We start from the raw sequence: 16,117 nt of genomic DNA, 5'->3' as shown, positions 1-16,117 counted from the left end.
AATTTATTGGAAGTATTAGGATAATTATTAGGCTTCATTAAGAAAATTTAAAAGATTAGATTTTTTTTTTGTGCTGACATTCAGTTTGGACCATGGCCTGTCTCATAAAATAGAAACCATCACATTTGTTTTCTACATATTATGGGGAAAAAAAAAAGACTGTCACGTTTTTGTTTTCCCATGTTATGCCAATTTTGTGGTAACTACAGAAAGTTTTAGCTATTTTGCTAACATGCTGCTGTTCTTGCCTCCAGCTTCTGAAGACTATGACCCCATAAACCTCCTGTCTGCAGAGATAGCTAATGCTTTAATTGATCATTAGTACACTTTCAAAATGAGTTTCCATCTGCCAAAAGATTAAGTGTCTCAGGGAATTGACTGAGAGCAGTTTGATGCATGGAGGATAAATGCAAGTGCCTTTAAAAAGCACTGCTAGATCACAAATCCTTGAAAAACTTGCTTCTAAAATACTTACAAGGAAAAGTAATAGGAAAGGTTTTTCCTCTGCTTTGTTTTTCTCTCAAATTAAGTCCTTTTTTATATATCAATGAGAATTTGTTGCCTCATTTTCAAGAACTGAAAAGCGAAACCTCATGAAAATGCTGAATTTAACCTTACAGCAAACCATGCAATTTTCGGCAGCTTTAATTTGCAATGTAAATTTTTTGTTAAATGGGTTCATTTAAACTGTAAAAAAAAAACCACAGGAAAAAAAAATTTCCAGTACTGTACTTAAGAATACTAGGAGAAAAATACTTCCATGTTTTATCATGTGTTTTCACAATTAGTGGGATTGCTTCTCTTTCTATTTTCTTCAAGCTTTTGCCTTAGTTTATTTGAAAAGATTTTTACAAGTTTCCTGTTGGTTTCTCTCTGCCATTTTTGTACAAGGCACTTTGGGTAAGACTTTTACCATTGCAATAGCACTTACAGTTGTTATTAGAGAAATGGTAGCTTCTTTCTCAGGTCTCTGAAAAAGTGGTGCTATTTAACTCAGGCAAGGACAGCTCTGGCTGTGCCATTCTGGCTGCATTAGAGCTGGCAGCACTGTTGTATCAGAAAATGTGGGCACTGCAGCAGTGCCAAAGGCAGAGGTGTTGCACTGGTCAGCTGCCACCTTCGCTGTGGTTATGGGTTCCTCATCAGTGTTGGTCTTGTGAACCCCAAATGGGCAATTGCAGTGACCCCTAGACCTCCTAGTGTCCTTCATGCCTTCTGGAGGATGTGCTTGTAGCACTGCCTGCACTTAGGATTGAGGAGGTGGCAAAGGGGCTGGCATGGAATTGATGGTAAAAGATACAGATGGATGTTCCAAATGTACTTTTTTCCAAATGTCTGTCTGCTCCTGTGGGAGGATGGATTGTAGAAGAATAAGAGTTAGTGCTGAAGGCAATCTCACCCCTGAGGAGCTGCAGCTGTGCTAATTACTGGTATTAGGAACAGGCCTGCCCTTAATAGGCCACAGGTGTATCCAATGAGTGTTATAAAAGGGTGGGCTGGCAAGTTGAGAGGGAGTTGGAGTCAGCTGGCCATGAGGAGCTGCCTGTGAGAGATCATAAAAGAAGGTATGAAAGTTTTGCGGTATGACAATGACATACTCCTTCTCTGATTTGTCACTCAGGTTAGGGAAAAACTGGTCCAAATGCACTATTTTGTATATATTCACTAGAAGCTGTTGAAACAATACCTGGCTGAGGCTGTAATTATATGAATGGGAGGCAAAGAATACTGTTTTTGCAAATAACCCTGGGGAGATTAACCCAAATATGAAAGGTTGCGTTCTGTTTGCCTTGTCAGGCAAAGTGGAGATACTGGTGGCACAATTGTTTTGTGACAGGATGTTGGAGCTGGCTTAATGTAGGCTGACTAAGAAGCGAAGCTTTTCTTTTTTAACTTTATTTGCTGTGTGTTGATGGGGAAGTATTCATTTAGAGAATGCGGCTAAAATTCTATCAAACACTTCAACGCTTGAAGAAATAAAGAGAGGAAATAAGATCTTGACTTTCAATTGTAATAATGCAATATGAAGGCCAGATTGTAACTGTAGATGTTCATTTCAAATTTAAATATTTAGCATTTTCAGTTGTCTGTGAATACACGAAAATTTATTACATTAAGATGGAATTTAGATCTTTGACATGAAGCTGATATTTTCATAGAGTGAAAAATATCAAGCTGACATTATACTGTCTCATTTGATGACTTCCAAATGTCAGAGTGCAGTAACTTATTCATAGGGACCTCTATGTCTTGTGATAGTGTCAATTCAAAAGACATTTACATTGACTTTTTTATTTAAACATGTAAAATGGAATATGCAAAGTGGCAGAGAAGAAGGGGGAAAGACCAGGGCAAGGAAGTTCTTAATAATAGAATGGAGGCACTTCTAAGGCTAATTTCCACCACAGCCTTCTTTCTGACAGTGGCCTGGCTGTGCTGCTCCCTCCCAGCATCTTCCTCCTCCCCTGCTCAGCCACCATTTAGTTCTTGTCATTTCAACACAAGTTAGGGGTTAGAAATCCTGAAAAGTAACCCCCCAGCCCTTGCTTTTAAAAGTGATTTTGTAATAACAGGAGATACTGGATGATTTTGCCTGGGAGTTAATTGATGCCTATATAATTTAGATGAAAGTTACAAGGTGCTTATATAGCTTGAGTTATAAGACCTCAGTATAACTTGATGTATCTATATAACCTGATATCAATATAACCTAAATAATTACTTTTTATATATCTATATAACCTGAATCATAGTTTATTTTATACCTATATAACTTGAATCATAACTTTCATACCTATATAACCCGATATAAATAACTTTTTATATATTGTAATGGCTAGTATATGGTTAACTAGTTGCTTAATGCTGAATAAACAAAAAAGAAGAAACAGCTTGCCAGGTGGACAGCTTTAGAGATAGGTAAGTATAGTACTAATGAGAAATTGACAAGGGTAAAGCCACAAAACAAAGAATTTGGGTCGGTCAAGACCAGACAGACCAAGGAACACCATAATTGTGCATGTTCTGATGACAAAGTTGAAAAGTTCAGATATGAAGAAGACCTTGGAAGCCTTCATCAAAGAGCCCTGACAAACTGGGGAGGCACAAGTGCAGTCCAAAAGAACGGTCTAACAACCACCATATCACACAATGTAAATTAGTTGTGGAGCCTGTGTGATGATGTTGTAGTGACACGGTGGCCAAGCAGTACTTACTGCATAAATATCCCACAGCACAGACACGGGTGGGTGAGTTAGGTGGAGACAGCCCCCTCACCCCCAGCGCTGCCATAAGCAAACACCTGCTCTACAGACACTGGTCTATGGGGATTTATTTCCAGCCTGTCTTTCGGGCATCATAATGGTGCTGTTGGCAATGCACAACCTCGGTGTGAGGGCTGGTAGCGGGCTTGTGAAGCCACAGTAGTTGATTGTAAGAATTTTTATTTTGTATTCTAGTAACTGTTTGTGCAGGGCTGTGTGTGGCTGCGCTCTGTGTACAGCCCAAGGCCAAGCCGGCTCTTCCTTACGTGGGTCAGCTCGTCGCACAGCGCTCCGCTGTGAGGCAGGGCCGGGCGGACGCAAAGAGGGACACATGGACACGGCGCGGGCTCCTCGGGCCAGGGCGGACAGAGGGACGCGGCGCGGACCGCACGGAGCGGCCATTTTGTTCCCTTCGCTGCGGCGCGCTCCGGGCCGGCGGCGCCCCCTGGCGGCCATGGTGCAGCCCCCGCGGCCGGCAGGGGGCGCGGCGGCGCGCGCCGGCGGCCATGTCGGAGCTGGCTCGGGAGGAGCTGTCGGTGCTCGCCGCCATCTACTGCGAGCCGGGCGCCTGCGAGGTGCTGGCGGCCTCAGGTGATGCGGCCGCGCTCTCTGCCCACAGCCTGGGCTCGCCCGGCCCGACCGGGCCCCGGGAGGAAGCGCTCCGGGGCCGCTCACGGCGGGGCTCAGCCCGGGGCAGCACGGGCTCAGTCGCTCGCTGCTGTCGCTTGTCGCGTGTCCCTGCCCCGCCGGTGTCTGTGCTGGCGGCCGCGCTTGGGGCGCGGATCCCAGCGGGCCCTGCTCGGTTACAGTCAGGGACCTGCTCGGTGCTCTGCGGCCCAGCGCTGGGAGCGGGCTGGCTGCTCTCCAGGCAAACGAGCAAGTGAATCTTGTACGCGTTAGCAAGCCCAGCTGTTGTCTGGTAATAGTGAGTAGGGTACAGCTGTTGCAGTGTCTAAGAAGCCTTGGGTTATCTCTGTATTTTTCTGGGGTAAGCTGACTACCTGGGCACTGTGACGTGCCAGGCATTACTGCTGCTTCAGCAGGATGTTACGGCTGTAGGTTTTACAGGGTACTGAGGCTGATACTCGTGTCTGCCGTGGGTGGAATGATCAGGTTTGTAGTACTTGCTGCCGCTAGCTGCTGGATCCTGTAGACAAGGAGTGCAGTAGATGCCTTCATGGTTTGTGCGCCAGCCATGGTGGCCACTGATCAAACATAGTATTAAGAGATGGCTTTTTTCAGTCTGTGCTGTATGGTGCTGTGAAGATGCCCCTTCAACAAGGGAGAATAAATCTCAGTAGTTACAGTGTACAAGAGCAGCTCTGTCAGGCTGAATTGTCAGGTAGGATATGCAAGTGTTGGTGTCTAGATACCATTAGTAAATTTTGCTTGGTACCTACCACAGATGTGACAACTCTTAGATATTTGTTGGAGAGAGATACACATGCACATATAAGCCCAGAAGATGCCTATGCTGTGTGCCACAGGTCCCCAGTGCGTGGGAGCTCTTGCAGGGTTCTGCCCAGCTCCCCCACACAACGATGGACCCGGAGCAGCTTCCTGCAGTGAAGTCCTGGGGATTGCTGCTGGAGATGGATGCAGCGGTCAGGTTTTGTCTGCACATGCATGTATTCAGCCCTAAAGAACTGAGATTGATAATGAGAGTTTTTTTACTGTGAGGGTGACTGAATGCTGGAGGCTGCCAGGAGAGCTTGTGGAGTCTCCCTCACTGGAGATATTCTGAATATCTGCACATTGTCCTGGGCAGTTGTCCTGTTGTAGTGACTGGGCTTGAGGGGAGAGGTTGGATGAAGGCATTAGTGTCTGTAGGGAGCACAATTAACCACAGTAACCTAAAACTACCGATTTTCTATCTAGATACACGACACACCTCCTGCTCCAGTGCAGGCTTGTAGTTCTGCCATTTAATTCTGCCATTTAATTCTTTTAAATTGGTATTTAGGCTTGTATTTTTAAAATGTGATTGATGAAATGTTTCAACTGAGCTTTTTTTTTAAGTGAAAATTCCAAGAATGTTATTTTGGGCATAGTTTGAAAAAGCAGTATCCAGGCTTATCAGATGTTAATTTTAAAAAACGTGAGCATATCCGAGCATTGCATATACACATCTGTTCCTCCAAATCTGTTGGAAAATGTAGGCACATTCTTCTCTGTGCTTCATATATGGAAAAATGATTTTGTGTTTATAAGTTACTAGAATCTAAAAGGTTTTAAATCCTTCCTGGACATAAAGTGAGGTGCCACAAGTGCACAATGGGAGTAGACTGTTTTATTTATATTGTTATGTGATGTTGGAGGGCCTCTAACCAGGCTCTGTGTTTATGATATGGTAGGATCAGGTATATTTGATTGGTTTACATAGTTCTGCTGGAATTGAAAAGATTATTTTACAACAATGGTTATTTGTATTTTTCTTATTCTTGGAATTTACTTGTTGGAGCTGTAGAATCTCTAGTCAGTATACAATTGACTTGCACTCCAGTCATTAGATTACATTTGCTTTCGCTCTTCAAACCATGTAAATTGTCATTGACCAAGGGTGCACAGACATAACTTCCAGGAAGACTGTTATGTTATGCAATCTCTAAGACATTAAGAGTAATTTGTGTGTAGATCCATGGGATCAAAAAGGAGGCCATTGGGGATTCGTGGTTTTGAGTAATGTAAGAGAATGCTTTTACAGGTCTCTTGGTATGGTAAAAACTTTGGTTTTTGAATTTAACAATGAGGTATTCAGAATGTAAAATGTGTTTTTATCAAAACCAATGTGTGGATGAATTTAAATAAACTAATTACAGTGTATCTTTTTTACCTTACATATCTATTTGCAAAGATTAGTGTTACAGATAGAAATCCATAATTTAATTGTTAATCTGTTCTCTTTTGGTCTGTTCACCAAGCTTGCTATAAAAATATATTTAGATATTCTAAGCTTGTACGTTAGTAGGTGCCATTTTCTGAATTTAAAAATAGACTGCATGTGTTGCATAAAATGCCTTTGGGCAGGAGAGGAGGGGGATATCTGTCTGGTTGACATGGAACATAAGAAAAAATCTGAAGTATGCTAGAGCTAAATATACTGATAAGCATGCAGCTATGGGGGGAAATGAGTTAAAATGTATTGAGTTTGGTCTGATTAGCACATTAAATGCCAGCAGAACAGTCATACCCAAGCTTTTATTTCAGAAATAATCATGTTGCTGCGAAGACAACTCGGCCCTCGCAGCATGTGCAAACAAAGGAAATATTTCTTTGGAGCCAGGTTGTGCGGGCGCCGCTGGTTTGCTCTTTGTTCTGCCACTGTCTGCAGCACTGGTGCAGAAAATGGACGCTGCAAGCTTCAGTTAAACTTAGATGCTGTAGCCCTGCAAAGGTCTTGAACTGATTCTGCTTTCTAAAAAATAAAGTCTGAAGCAGATGTAAATGAGCACAGCTGGGCTTTTTCTGATGGCTCAGGGTGATACACCTTGGGATGCGAGGCTGTTCTGCCTCCTTCAGATTAGTTCATCATAAGGAGAGGTGTGAGATTTTTGCAGGTTTAAGAATAAGATCACTGCAGCAGGAGGCCCTTGTCGGAGGGGCAGGGTTGGCCTGTCTGTCGGTCTGTTCCTTCCAAGTTGGTGAGGTCTGTTGTGACAAGGTAGTGGAAAAATCCTAGGAGGATTATCAGAAAGGTAACATGTATTTCTGTGACTGTAATTAAGCTGGTGATAGAGCAGTATTTTTCAGTTTATATAGGCTGTGTGTTTTAAAATCTCGAGGCAACATAGTTGAAAACAGAGTGATTCTCAGGCAGGATTCAGTAGTGCTGGCCCCATTCAGGCAGGTGCCAGGCGGGGCTGCCCTGAGTGGGGGCAGCTGAGGGACGTGGGGCAGCAGCACTGTCTGGTGCAGTGGCTGTGTGTGCAGACAGCTCCGTGCTGGCCAGGAGGGTGCTGGGGGCCCCAGGACACGCAGGGCAGGTTTGCTGCCTGTGCCTGTGATTGTGTATGCTGAGCCTGGTGTAATGGCAGAGGAGCTACTGCTGCTGGCACCCAGGAAGAAACACTTGTTAGGGCATGAGAAAACAGAAATGAGGAGTGGGATGGCTTGAGGTCCTCCTCAGTAACTGCTGGCCATGTGCAAGGGTCTTCTTCGAAGGCTGGTGTTTTTCTGAGGAATGCATTTGTCTTAAAAGTAGTCTGAAACCTTTGATAGGGACTTGGAGGATAGAAGATAGAGTCATTTCCTGTTGTCTGGAAATTACTCTTTTGACATGTGGTGCCTGTAAATATGGGCACGGTTGGGTGTGATTTCATTGAGTTCACTGGAATTGCATCTACTGCTTTCACCACTGGATTTGACTTGGAGACTTCTTCATAGTACTGCTAGAATTTCATTATTGGATTTGGAGGTATGCTGATTTTATTTTGTGACTTCTCTGACCTTGAGAGTTTTTTGTATGACCCAGGAAGGAGGTTTGAAAACAAGCTCTTGGATAAGCTCTCTAAAGTACTTCTGTCTGTCCAAGTCACTTTTAGGTTCTTTCACTTTTTAGTAGGTTTCACATATAAAATCATACATTTTATGTGAGAGGCACTGTGAGAGGTTGGTTAGTGGCATCAGTAATACTAATCAAACATAATTCATCTGACTGTCATGTAAAGGAAGGTAAGGTAAGGTAGAGGGGGAAGAGTGCAAGTCACTTCAAAAGACCTGCTCTGAAACTCAGCTCTCCTCTAATCTGCCTTTCAAATCTGGCTTCTCCTGCCCTCATAGAGTGAATCAACCTGACATTTTAGCAATTTTTGAAAGAAAAGGAGTGAAGTGTTTAGAATGCATCAAAGGGGTGAAGCAGAGAACATCTGAAGAAGATCATCTTTTGTCTGATTGATACCCTCTTACTTCATGGCAGAGGAGCGAAAGAAAGGTCTTTGTCCATGCTTTGTACTTTGTCAAGTTTTGTACTGTTTTTCTGTGAAACTTCTAGTTAAGAAGGTTTTATTTCATTAAATGAAATACTGTACATAACTTTAATATTAAGCATCTTTGCATCTTTGATTGTGTGATTTATCAGGATGATGTGATCTTCAGCCTTTCCTGCTGCATACTGAGTGTATGCTTTCCACTCTGAAAATAATTCTATTCTTAAGTAGCCCTACAACAGATTTGAGCAGCTATAAAGATAATAAACATACATTAATATGAGTACATGCATAATTAGATATGTATTATCTAGGGTCAGGTGTCCAACAGAGATGGTTTCCTTATGTCAGTCCAACTGTTGTAGAGGAGTTGGCAGAAAAGATTTAAGTGTATTTTCTCTGCAAGTTGTAGGGGACAAAGAATCTGACTTCTTTCTTTCCAAGTCTCTGCTTAGTGTGGAACTGTTTTTGAATGGTTGTCTTAAATACCTGGTGCAAGTCTGTTTGCCTTGCATTAGTATTGATGTTAGAAGTCTTACAGATTTCTGTAGGAGTAAACTTAGGGCAGTGCTGAGTCCATCTAGAAAAGTCTCTATTTGCAGTTGCCCTTGCTTTTGCTGTTGAGCTGTGGAAGCTGAGTTATGTGTTTGAGAGAGACAATTCTTTATTACTGGCTTGTCTAGACTTTGAAAGAGCCAAAAGGTGTGAATGCTTTTTAGAATGTGTTAATAACTTTTCTTCTACTATGTTATAGAAGTGTTTCATTTCAGGATTCCCTGCAGGTATAGCTTGAGCCATTGGCTGCAAGCCCCCACCCTGCAGAAAAAAAAAAAACACCCCCTCTTATTTTATAGGAAATGTGAAATATTTGAGTTGAATTGTTAAAGAAAATAACATGATTTAGTAATATATATGTATTTCAACTTCAAGCAAATTATTAATGCTGAATTTTTTTTCTATTTTCCAGAGACGCATGGAATCTCATTTAGAATTCAAATCAGTGTGAAAGAAGTGCTGCATACAGATGTACTTTTAAAGCTGTTTTTTCATTTACCAGTCAATTACCCATCAACTGTACCAGATATTTCTGTTACCTCAGACCAGCTTACAAGGGCCCAGTGTGTGGATGTGAGAGAGAAATTACTTGAAGAAGCCAAGCAGCATCTTTCTGAGCCCATGGTACACGATCTGATTCTTTGGGTACAGCAGCACCTTAAAGATGTCATTAAGCAATCGGCAACAGTTTGCAATGAAAAAACTACTTTGTCAAAAGGAACAGAAGATGGTATCTGGATGCTCCTTTTGCATTTAGATCACATGAGAGCAAAGGCAAAATATGTGAAAACTGTGGAAAAATGGGCTTCAGATTTAAGGCTGACTGGAAGACTGATGTTCATGGGCAAGATAATATTGATTCTTCTTCAGGGTGACAGGAACAGCATTAAGGTGCAGGAACAATGAATGCTGACTAGTTGTATTGATTTACCACTGAAACCTGTGTGTCTGAATATTTTGTGTGTGTTTTTCCAAGATTAACAATTTTGGAAGCAAATTGATCATTATGAGAGTAGGAAGACCCAGCGACTTTATTCTGTATTTAGGAAAAAGGTGTTCTATTCTGTCTACAGTGATACCTGTAGACCTGTGGCCTGTATTGCTTTGCTTCCCATTAGAACTACACCCTATATACCCCCTATCCCTTTGTTTCCTGACCTTAATATGCCTAGATTCAGTTTCCTATATTTTCCTAATGCCGAGAAAGTGGAAAAGTTTTTGGTGAGGAATTAATAACAGACAAATTTCTAATTTATTATTAACTGTCTCTTTCCTTAAAACCACATGGTGCTCCTAGTGCATGCCTGGGCTTTGGAATTCTTGTCTGTATGTACAAACTCCCACTGCTTTAGGTGGGTGTTTGTGGTGATGTTGGAGGAGAATGTTTTGGCTTTTCTAACTCCTGTTCTCTTAATCAGTTAGGCCTGCTTAACTTAAAACTGATGAATAGAAGCAGTTGTGCACTTTTTGGCATGGGCACTTTCAAAGTTTGATTGCGATGTTTTAAAAAAGAATACATTTTGAGTGAGCTTTTGCATTTGACTAAACTTTGGAAATACTAGGTGACATTTAATATTTTGGGATTTCTTTTTGTCATTTAGGAGTACTTGATTCTTCAGAAAACTTCTAAGGTGGATGTGGACTCAAGTGGAAAGAAATGCAAAGAGAAAATGATGAGAGTACTGTGTGAGACAGAACTACAGCCCCAGCATAAAAGGTATAATTTAGTACTGTTGTGGGTAGAAAAGTAACAGAATTGGTAATAACATTCTGACAAATCCAGGCATATTCATGAGTTTCCCTTTTACAATGTAGGTTTCAGATGTTTGAAGTCAAAGAATATTCAGCACTGGAGGAGTTACAAAAGGAATTTGAAACTGCAGGACTTACAACTCTTTTCTCTGAATTTGTGCCTCCTCTCTTAAAGTAAAATTAGAAGAAACCACTGGACCTCTGACCAAAGCAGTAGTTGACTGCAGATGCTGATGGAAGATAAAAGGACTAATGTAGCAAAACAATCTTGAAGCTTTTCTGCAAGAAATACCAGTAGTAGTCATCCTTTTGCAAGAAAAAGGCAATTAATACCTTAAGAACTGTTAATTTTTTGACATTCATGTCAAAAAACAATGTGATGTTGATTGTAATAATTGCATGGCAAGCATGAGAGACTGGGAAGAAATAATGCTACAAAATAGTCTTCTAGTCAGACTGTTTTATAGTCCCTGTTTTCAGTGCTCTGTTTCCTCTCTCTCATGGTAGAATGTGTCAATAATGGCTTGTTAGAACACATGATTAATTTTGTTTTGGAAGACTGTATGAAGATATTGCCATAAAAACATAGCAAACACATTTAAATATGTGAGGACAGCATACACTTAATGTCCCTTAGGAGTTCATATGCTAATTTTTCATTCTCCCTTTAATTGATTACAAACACTAGATGGTTGATTTGAAGAAAAAGTTTATGTCACTTGAGGCCTGAAAAAAACTTAGAAGTGTCTTTTTGAATATTAGTTTTTATTCTAAAATTTATAAAAACGCCCATGTGGAGGATTTAAATTGATAAAAAGCTGAGGTAGAGCCAATTGTAATATTTTCTTTAGTAGTTTACAGATGTCTTTTTGCACTTTATCTGATTTTACTGTCTGTGCAGCTTCAGGTATCTTGATTTGAATTGAACTGTTGGAGCAGTATATATGCAGACTTTAGTCTTCCATCTTTCAAGGCTTCTGCCAAGTTGTTTTTGTTTGTTTATTTGGGTTTTTTTGATTGGTCACTGGCCTTGGCCAACCTGTAAATTTTTTTTATCAGTAGTTTGTGCTTTATATCTGTATAATGTTACAAATTATATGCATAATTTTATTAATTGTGCAAGTTCTGTTTACCTAGGGAGGATTGGATACTTATTTATTAGAATTATTTATGTGTATCCTTTGGTTTCTATTTTACCTGAAACCATTCTCTACAAGACTAGATAAATTATCCAGTAATAAAAATTTTGCAATCATGATTTTCTTAGTAGCTGGCACTGCCATTTGCCATTTCAATTGGCTTTAGCATGTAGCTAAACATGTGCTTTACTGCTCTCTAAAATTCAGTCTCAGAAGCCAAATGTCTCATGTATTCTGTAATTAAACAGATTTGACCAATTCAGTATAAATTAATTTATTTCCATTGTTCTGGGGGAACATCAGAACTATTTGTTTAGTTCTGAAAGTGTGGTTTGGCAAATCATTATGTAAGATCTGATTTCCTGTTTCATGCTCAGACCATGAGATCATACCTCTTCCTTTATATATTCTGGAGAAGTAACTAAAGCAGACTAGGAAGGTTTTTATATTTTACTCCTTGAGATATCAGATGCATAAAGGGTTCTGTATTGTTTGGGAGTCTCTGACGTTTTTCAGGAGTTTGGTGATTTTTCTAATATAAAGTGTCTCAAATATATATGTTACATGTTATTTTATGCACTGATGCAAGTTTACTGAGATAGTAGCAAAGTTCTTCTTAGTGAGTATTTCATGTTTACCACATACAGTACTTCAGACTCAGTAGAAGAGAGACTGGGTTGAACAGGTTTTACAAATCTGTTCTATATTATTTTAAAATTGCTTCCTGAGGGACAGGAAATCTAATTTTCCATCATTTTAAGTGCATGTGAAGATGAATCCTCACTTTTACAAAGAAGAATAAAACACAGAAGTATCTTTAAAATATTAAAATAACATGTATTTTAAATTACAGTTTCCAGAATCAAGTTGTTCTCAGGTGTTGAAAAATTATATGTCAGTGCAGTATAAAGTTTTGAAAAGCTGCAGAGAGTCTCTCCTTCTAATGTGTGACACATCTGACAAATATCAAACTCAAGAAAAGACCTATGCCTGTACAGCATAAGGAAACATAATCAGTATCTCTCTGCAAAACTAAATTGTTAAGATTTTGTATTGTAAATCTGCTGATTTTCGGAATCAGGTTGAATGGCATTAACTGCTTGTGTGATCTCAAAATGCATGTGACTTCAAAAATAATTGAGCCATAAGTTGTGATCATCTTTCTTGCAAGATTAGATGCAGACTTAGTAAAGTTTTCCTCTCTTCTAGAAAAGCCATTTGTGGTTTCAGTGGCTGCTAGTTGCACTTGAATATAAACACATGTATTTTTTGAGTTTTACTGCCTGATGCCTTCCTGGTCAACTGTTTGGCCAGAGCTGGCATTGGAACAGCCAATTAAAAAGAAAAAGTTAATAATTGGGTAAGTTGCAGCTCTCTCCTGATGTGCGCTCATCTTCCTGCCAAATGAAGTTGTAAGAAGCTGGATGATTTCTGTGTTTCAGGAGATGGAAAATGCAGTTTTTACAATGGATTTTTACCATAGTTAAATTTGTTACTCACTAGCTCACGCTGGACAAATCCACAAGTTCACTGTAGGAAAGGACTACAGTTTATAGCTTGGTTTGATGTGCCTCAGTAAAATTACAAATCTGATCAGCTTGATACAGTTCAGACAGCAGAGAACATGAGAACTGATGTCAGTCTGATTCTGTTAAAGCAAATGCTTTTGCCTACCTATCAATCAGTCACTTATTTTGAAGGGTAGGAGGATATCTTCTGTTCAGACAAGTAAACAATATTTTTAAAGGCTGTTCTTCTGGAAGGATGTTGCAGCTGTCTGTTAACTGATGGTTTGTTTCCGTTCATTGTAAAAAGAGATGAGCTAGCCTGTGAACCTCTGGGACACAAAAATTATCAGAATGGGTCCTGTGCTGCATGTTCTGCCTTCCATGGGAGTTGAGGCAGACACAGGAGAACAAAATGCACAGATACAGAAGAATAACAAGCAAGGAAAAAATGCATCACTGTGTAAAAAGTTAGTGAAGAGGATGTAACTATTGGAATCTGACAATTCAGTTGCAAGGAAGAAGAAATCCACAAATTAGAGGCGATTTAACAAATTAGAAGCTAGCATTCTTGTGGGTGTGATGTTATAAACAGTTCTTCAAACAGCATGGTCAGTAAGGCCTTGTTTCCTGTGGCCTTGCTAGTTTCTAAGCTATAGCACACATGAAGCCTTCCCTGCAGGAGATACATTCCTGGTGGTTCTCCTTGTGCCTGGTATTGATTGTGCATAAATTGGTTATTTCTTGCATAAATCTTTAATGGATGAATAGCGTTTTTTCACCTGTTACCTTCTTCATCAAAGTTGTAGGTACTTGGTTTCTTTCAGGTTGTTAACCTTTCATTTTAATTGAAATGACTTAAATTCAGAAGTTCTAGGAAAACTTTGTAGTAATAATATGCTTGCTTCTGTATGGACAGCACAGATGTATAATCATAGTTTCCTTTAAAAATCAGGCTAAAATGAAAGATGTTGCAATAGGAATGACAACTTGAAGAATCAAGTTTTTTAGGACAAAAGAGGTTTTTTTGGTCTTTTTGAATACCTTTTTTTGTCTTTTGGAATACCGAATACCTTGGCTTATTGAGTATGAAGAAAACAAAAAATAGGTTGAGGAAACAAGAACAATACAGAGGAGGGAGATAAATGGAGGACATCAGTATTGGGAATTCACCTGGTTTTCATGCTTAGTCTCAGTAATTCTTCCTCCCACCACCCCTAAATTTGTTATTTAACGTTACAGGGAGGACAGGACACGGTAAGAACTCATATATGGAAATCCTTGACACAATCAATTAAAAATAAATGAAAGTAGATTTGATTGTTTTGTGGATCAGGCTGATTTTTGTGATTTTGTAGTTACATCTCATTTTCCTATAACGAGATGTAACTACAAAGTGAATGACCCACAAAACCCACTGAGATGAGTATAAATTATATGCAGAGGTACTGTAATAAGCCTTAAAAAACTTCATAGTGGAAAAAATATTTTGTTTACGTTGTTTCTTTTAAAAATAGTTTAATAAACCCTACATATGGATGATTTAGAGCCTAGTATCCCTTGATTTGTTTAGCTTTATCTGTGAAAATACAAACATAACCATGCTATAGTACATTTGAAATAAGATGATGAAATGTTGCACTCCCTGTATTTCTGCCAGAGTTTGAGACTGAAATTGCTTATATTATGAAATAGTGCAACTGCTGGAATCAACTTTAATATATCTTATAGTAGTACTAAGCATTATCTTCCTGTCTTTTTGTGTATAACACATGCAACACTGGCAGCACTCTGCTGTAGTATTATATTTTGTATGTATACTTAATTTTTTGTTATCTTATGCAAGAGTTATGATTGTTTATATTCTTAATTATAGACATAAATGGAACTTGGAATATGCTGATAGCATTTTGCAGCTGTTTTTCTCTGCTATGCTTGTGTATTGGCTTTTATATTAGTTTGTGTTGTCGAACTTCAAAATATTAATCTGCAGTGAAGAGAACTCGTTAGGGTAACATAAAAATTTGCTTAAAATACATTAATTTAAGGAGTTCTTTGGACTCTAAAGGTGAATCCCTTAATGTCTTGAGTTAATAATGCACTCAGATGCTTTAATTTTATGCTAATAAGGTAGCAACTGCTGCACTTTTGGAATTTTCTTTGTTTCTGAATGTAATACCAGTAATCAATTTGTATCCTGTGTTACAACATAGCTGATCATGGAATTGTGGGAATATTTTATTAGTATTTCCCACTGTAAATATCTGATTCTTTACAAATATACATTATTATCTATTGTAACTTGAATGCAAAGCATTATTTTAGGATGAGACTTGTTACAAAAGAGCTCTGCATGAGAACATTAACTCTACTTTGTGCTGCTTTTCCTATTGTCAACTTTTACATTCCTGCAGCTATGGGAGGCTGTCCAAGGATCAGTTTTCTGGAGCTGAGCTTAACAGGCCAACCCAGTGTGTCACACTAGATCTCAGTGCCAGCTGGGTGGAGGCAGGCTGCTCTCCAGGCCTTTGTGGGACCAATTTTGATAACATCTAACTGCCACTGAAGGGATTAGCTGGATATTTCTTGAACTTTGTGTAGAGAATTGATGGAATGAATTCCACCAATGCAGAAGGTGAGTGGTTGGCTGCTGCTTGATCTGAGCTTTACATGGGGAAAGCTCTCTGATACTCCTTTTATGTTAGTGCCACAGAGGGTAATAAGCTAAGTTTACACATGTGCTAATCCCAGGGAACACTGCACAGCAAAATCAGTGCCACGATTTAAGACTGAAGGTGGTAAACTCAATGTACTTGGATCATTTTTGAGTTGTACTTAGAAAAAAAACCAATGGAAAATGATTTTGTTGGTCTCTGATCAGTCACTCATCTGTAGTGGTATAGAGACAGGGTGCATTTTTATGGTAGATGGTGCTATGACTACCTTTCAGCCAAGATACAATAAAAAGCAGTTCTTTT

General features: G+C 39.5%; 1 protein-coding gene across 1 annotated transcript; it reads left to right on the top strand.

The window, feature by feature from the left end:
* The first annotated feature begins 3,753 nt into the window (after positions 1 to 3,753).
* RWDD3 (RWD domain containing 3) lies at positions 3,754 to 13,909 on the top strand. Its single transcript, XM_064720025.1, has 4 exons — positions 3,754 to 3,854; positions 9,156 to 9,634; positions 10,345 to 10,460; positions 10,559 to 13,909. Exons 1-4 carry the CDS (start codon positions 3,770 to 3,772, stop codon positions 10,671 to 10,673), a joined length of 795 nt encoding a protein of 264 aa, XP_064576095.1. The 5' UTR covers positions 3,754 to 3,769; the 3' UTR covers positions 10,674 to 13,909.
* The last annotated feature ends 2,208 nt before the right edge of the window (positions 13,910 to 16,117 follow it).

Source organism: Zonotrichia leucophrys, chromosome 8, assembly GCF_028769735.1.
Source record: "Zonotrichia leucophrys gambelii isolate GWCS_2022_RI chromosome 8, RI_Zleu_2.0, whole genome shotgun sequence".
Lineage (NCBI taxonomy): Eukaryota > Metazoa > Chordata > Aves > Passeriformes > Passerellidae > Zonotrichia > Zonotrichia leucophrys.
Note: the sequence above shows the minus strand (reverse complement) of the source record. Positions and strands in the feature narration are given on the sequence as shown.

Bases quoted from the DNA above. Each gene is read 5' to 3' on its own strand.
- RWDD3 (XM_064720025.1), top strand. From the start codon at position 3,770: ATGTCGGAGCTGGCTCGGGAGGAGCTGTCGGTGCTCGCCGCCATCTAC. The intron at 3,855-9,155 runs GTGATGCGGCCG...TCTATTTTCCAG, and splicing joins CGAGGTGCTGGCGGCCTCAG to AGACGCATGGAATCTCATTT. The intron at 9,635-10,344 runs GTGCAGGAACAA...TTTGTCATTTAG, and splicing joins GTGACAGGAACAGCATTAAG to GAGTACTTGATTCTTCAGAA.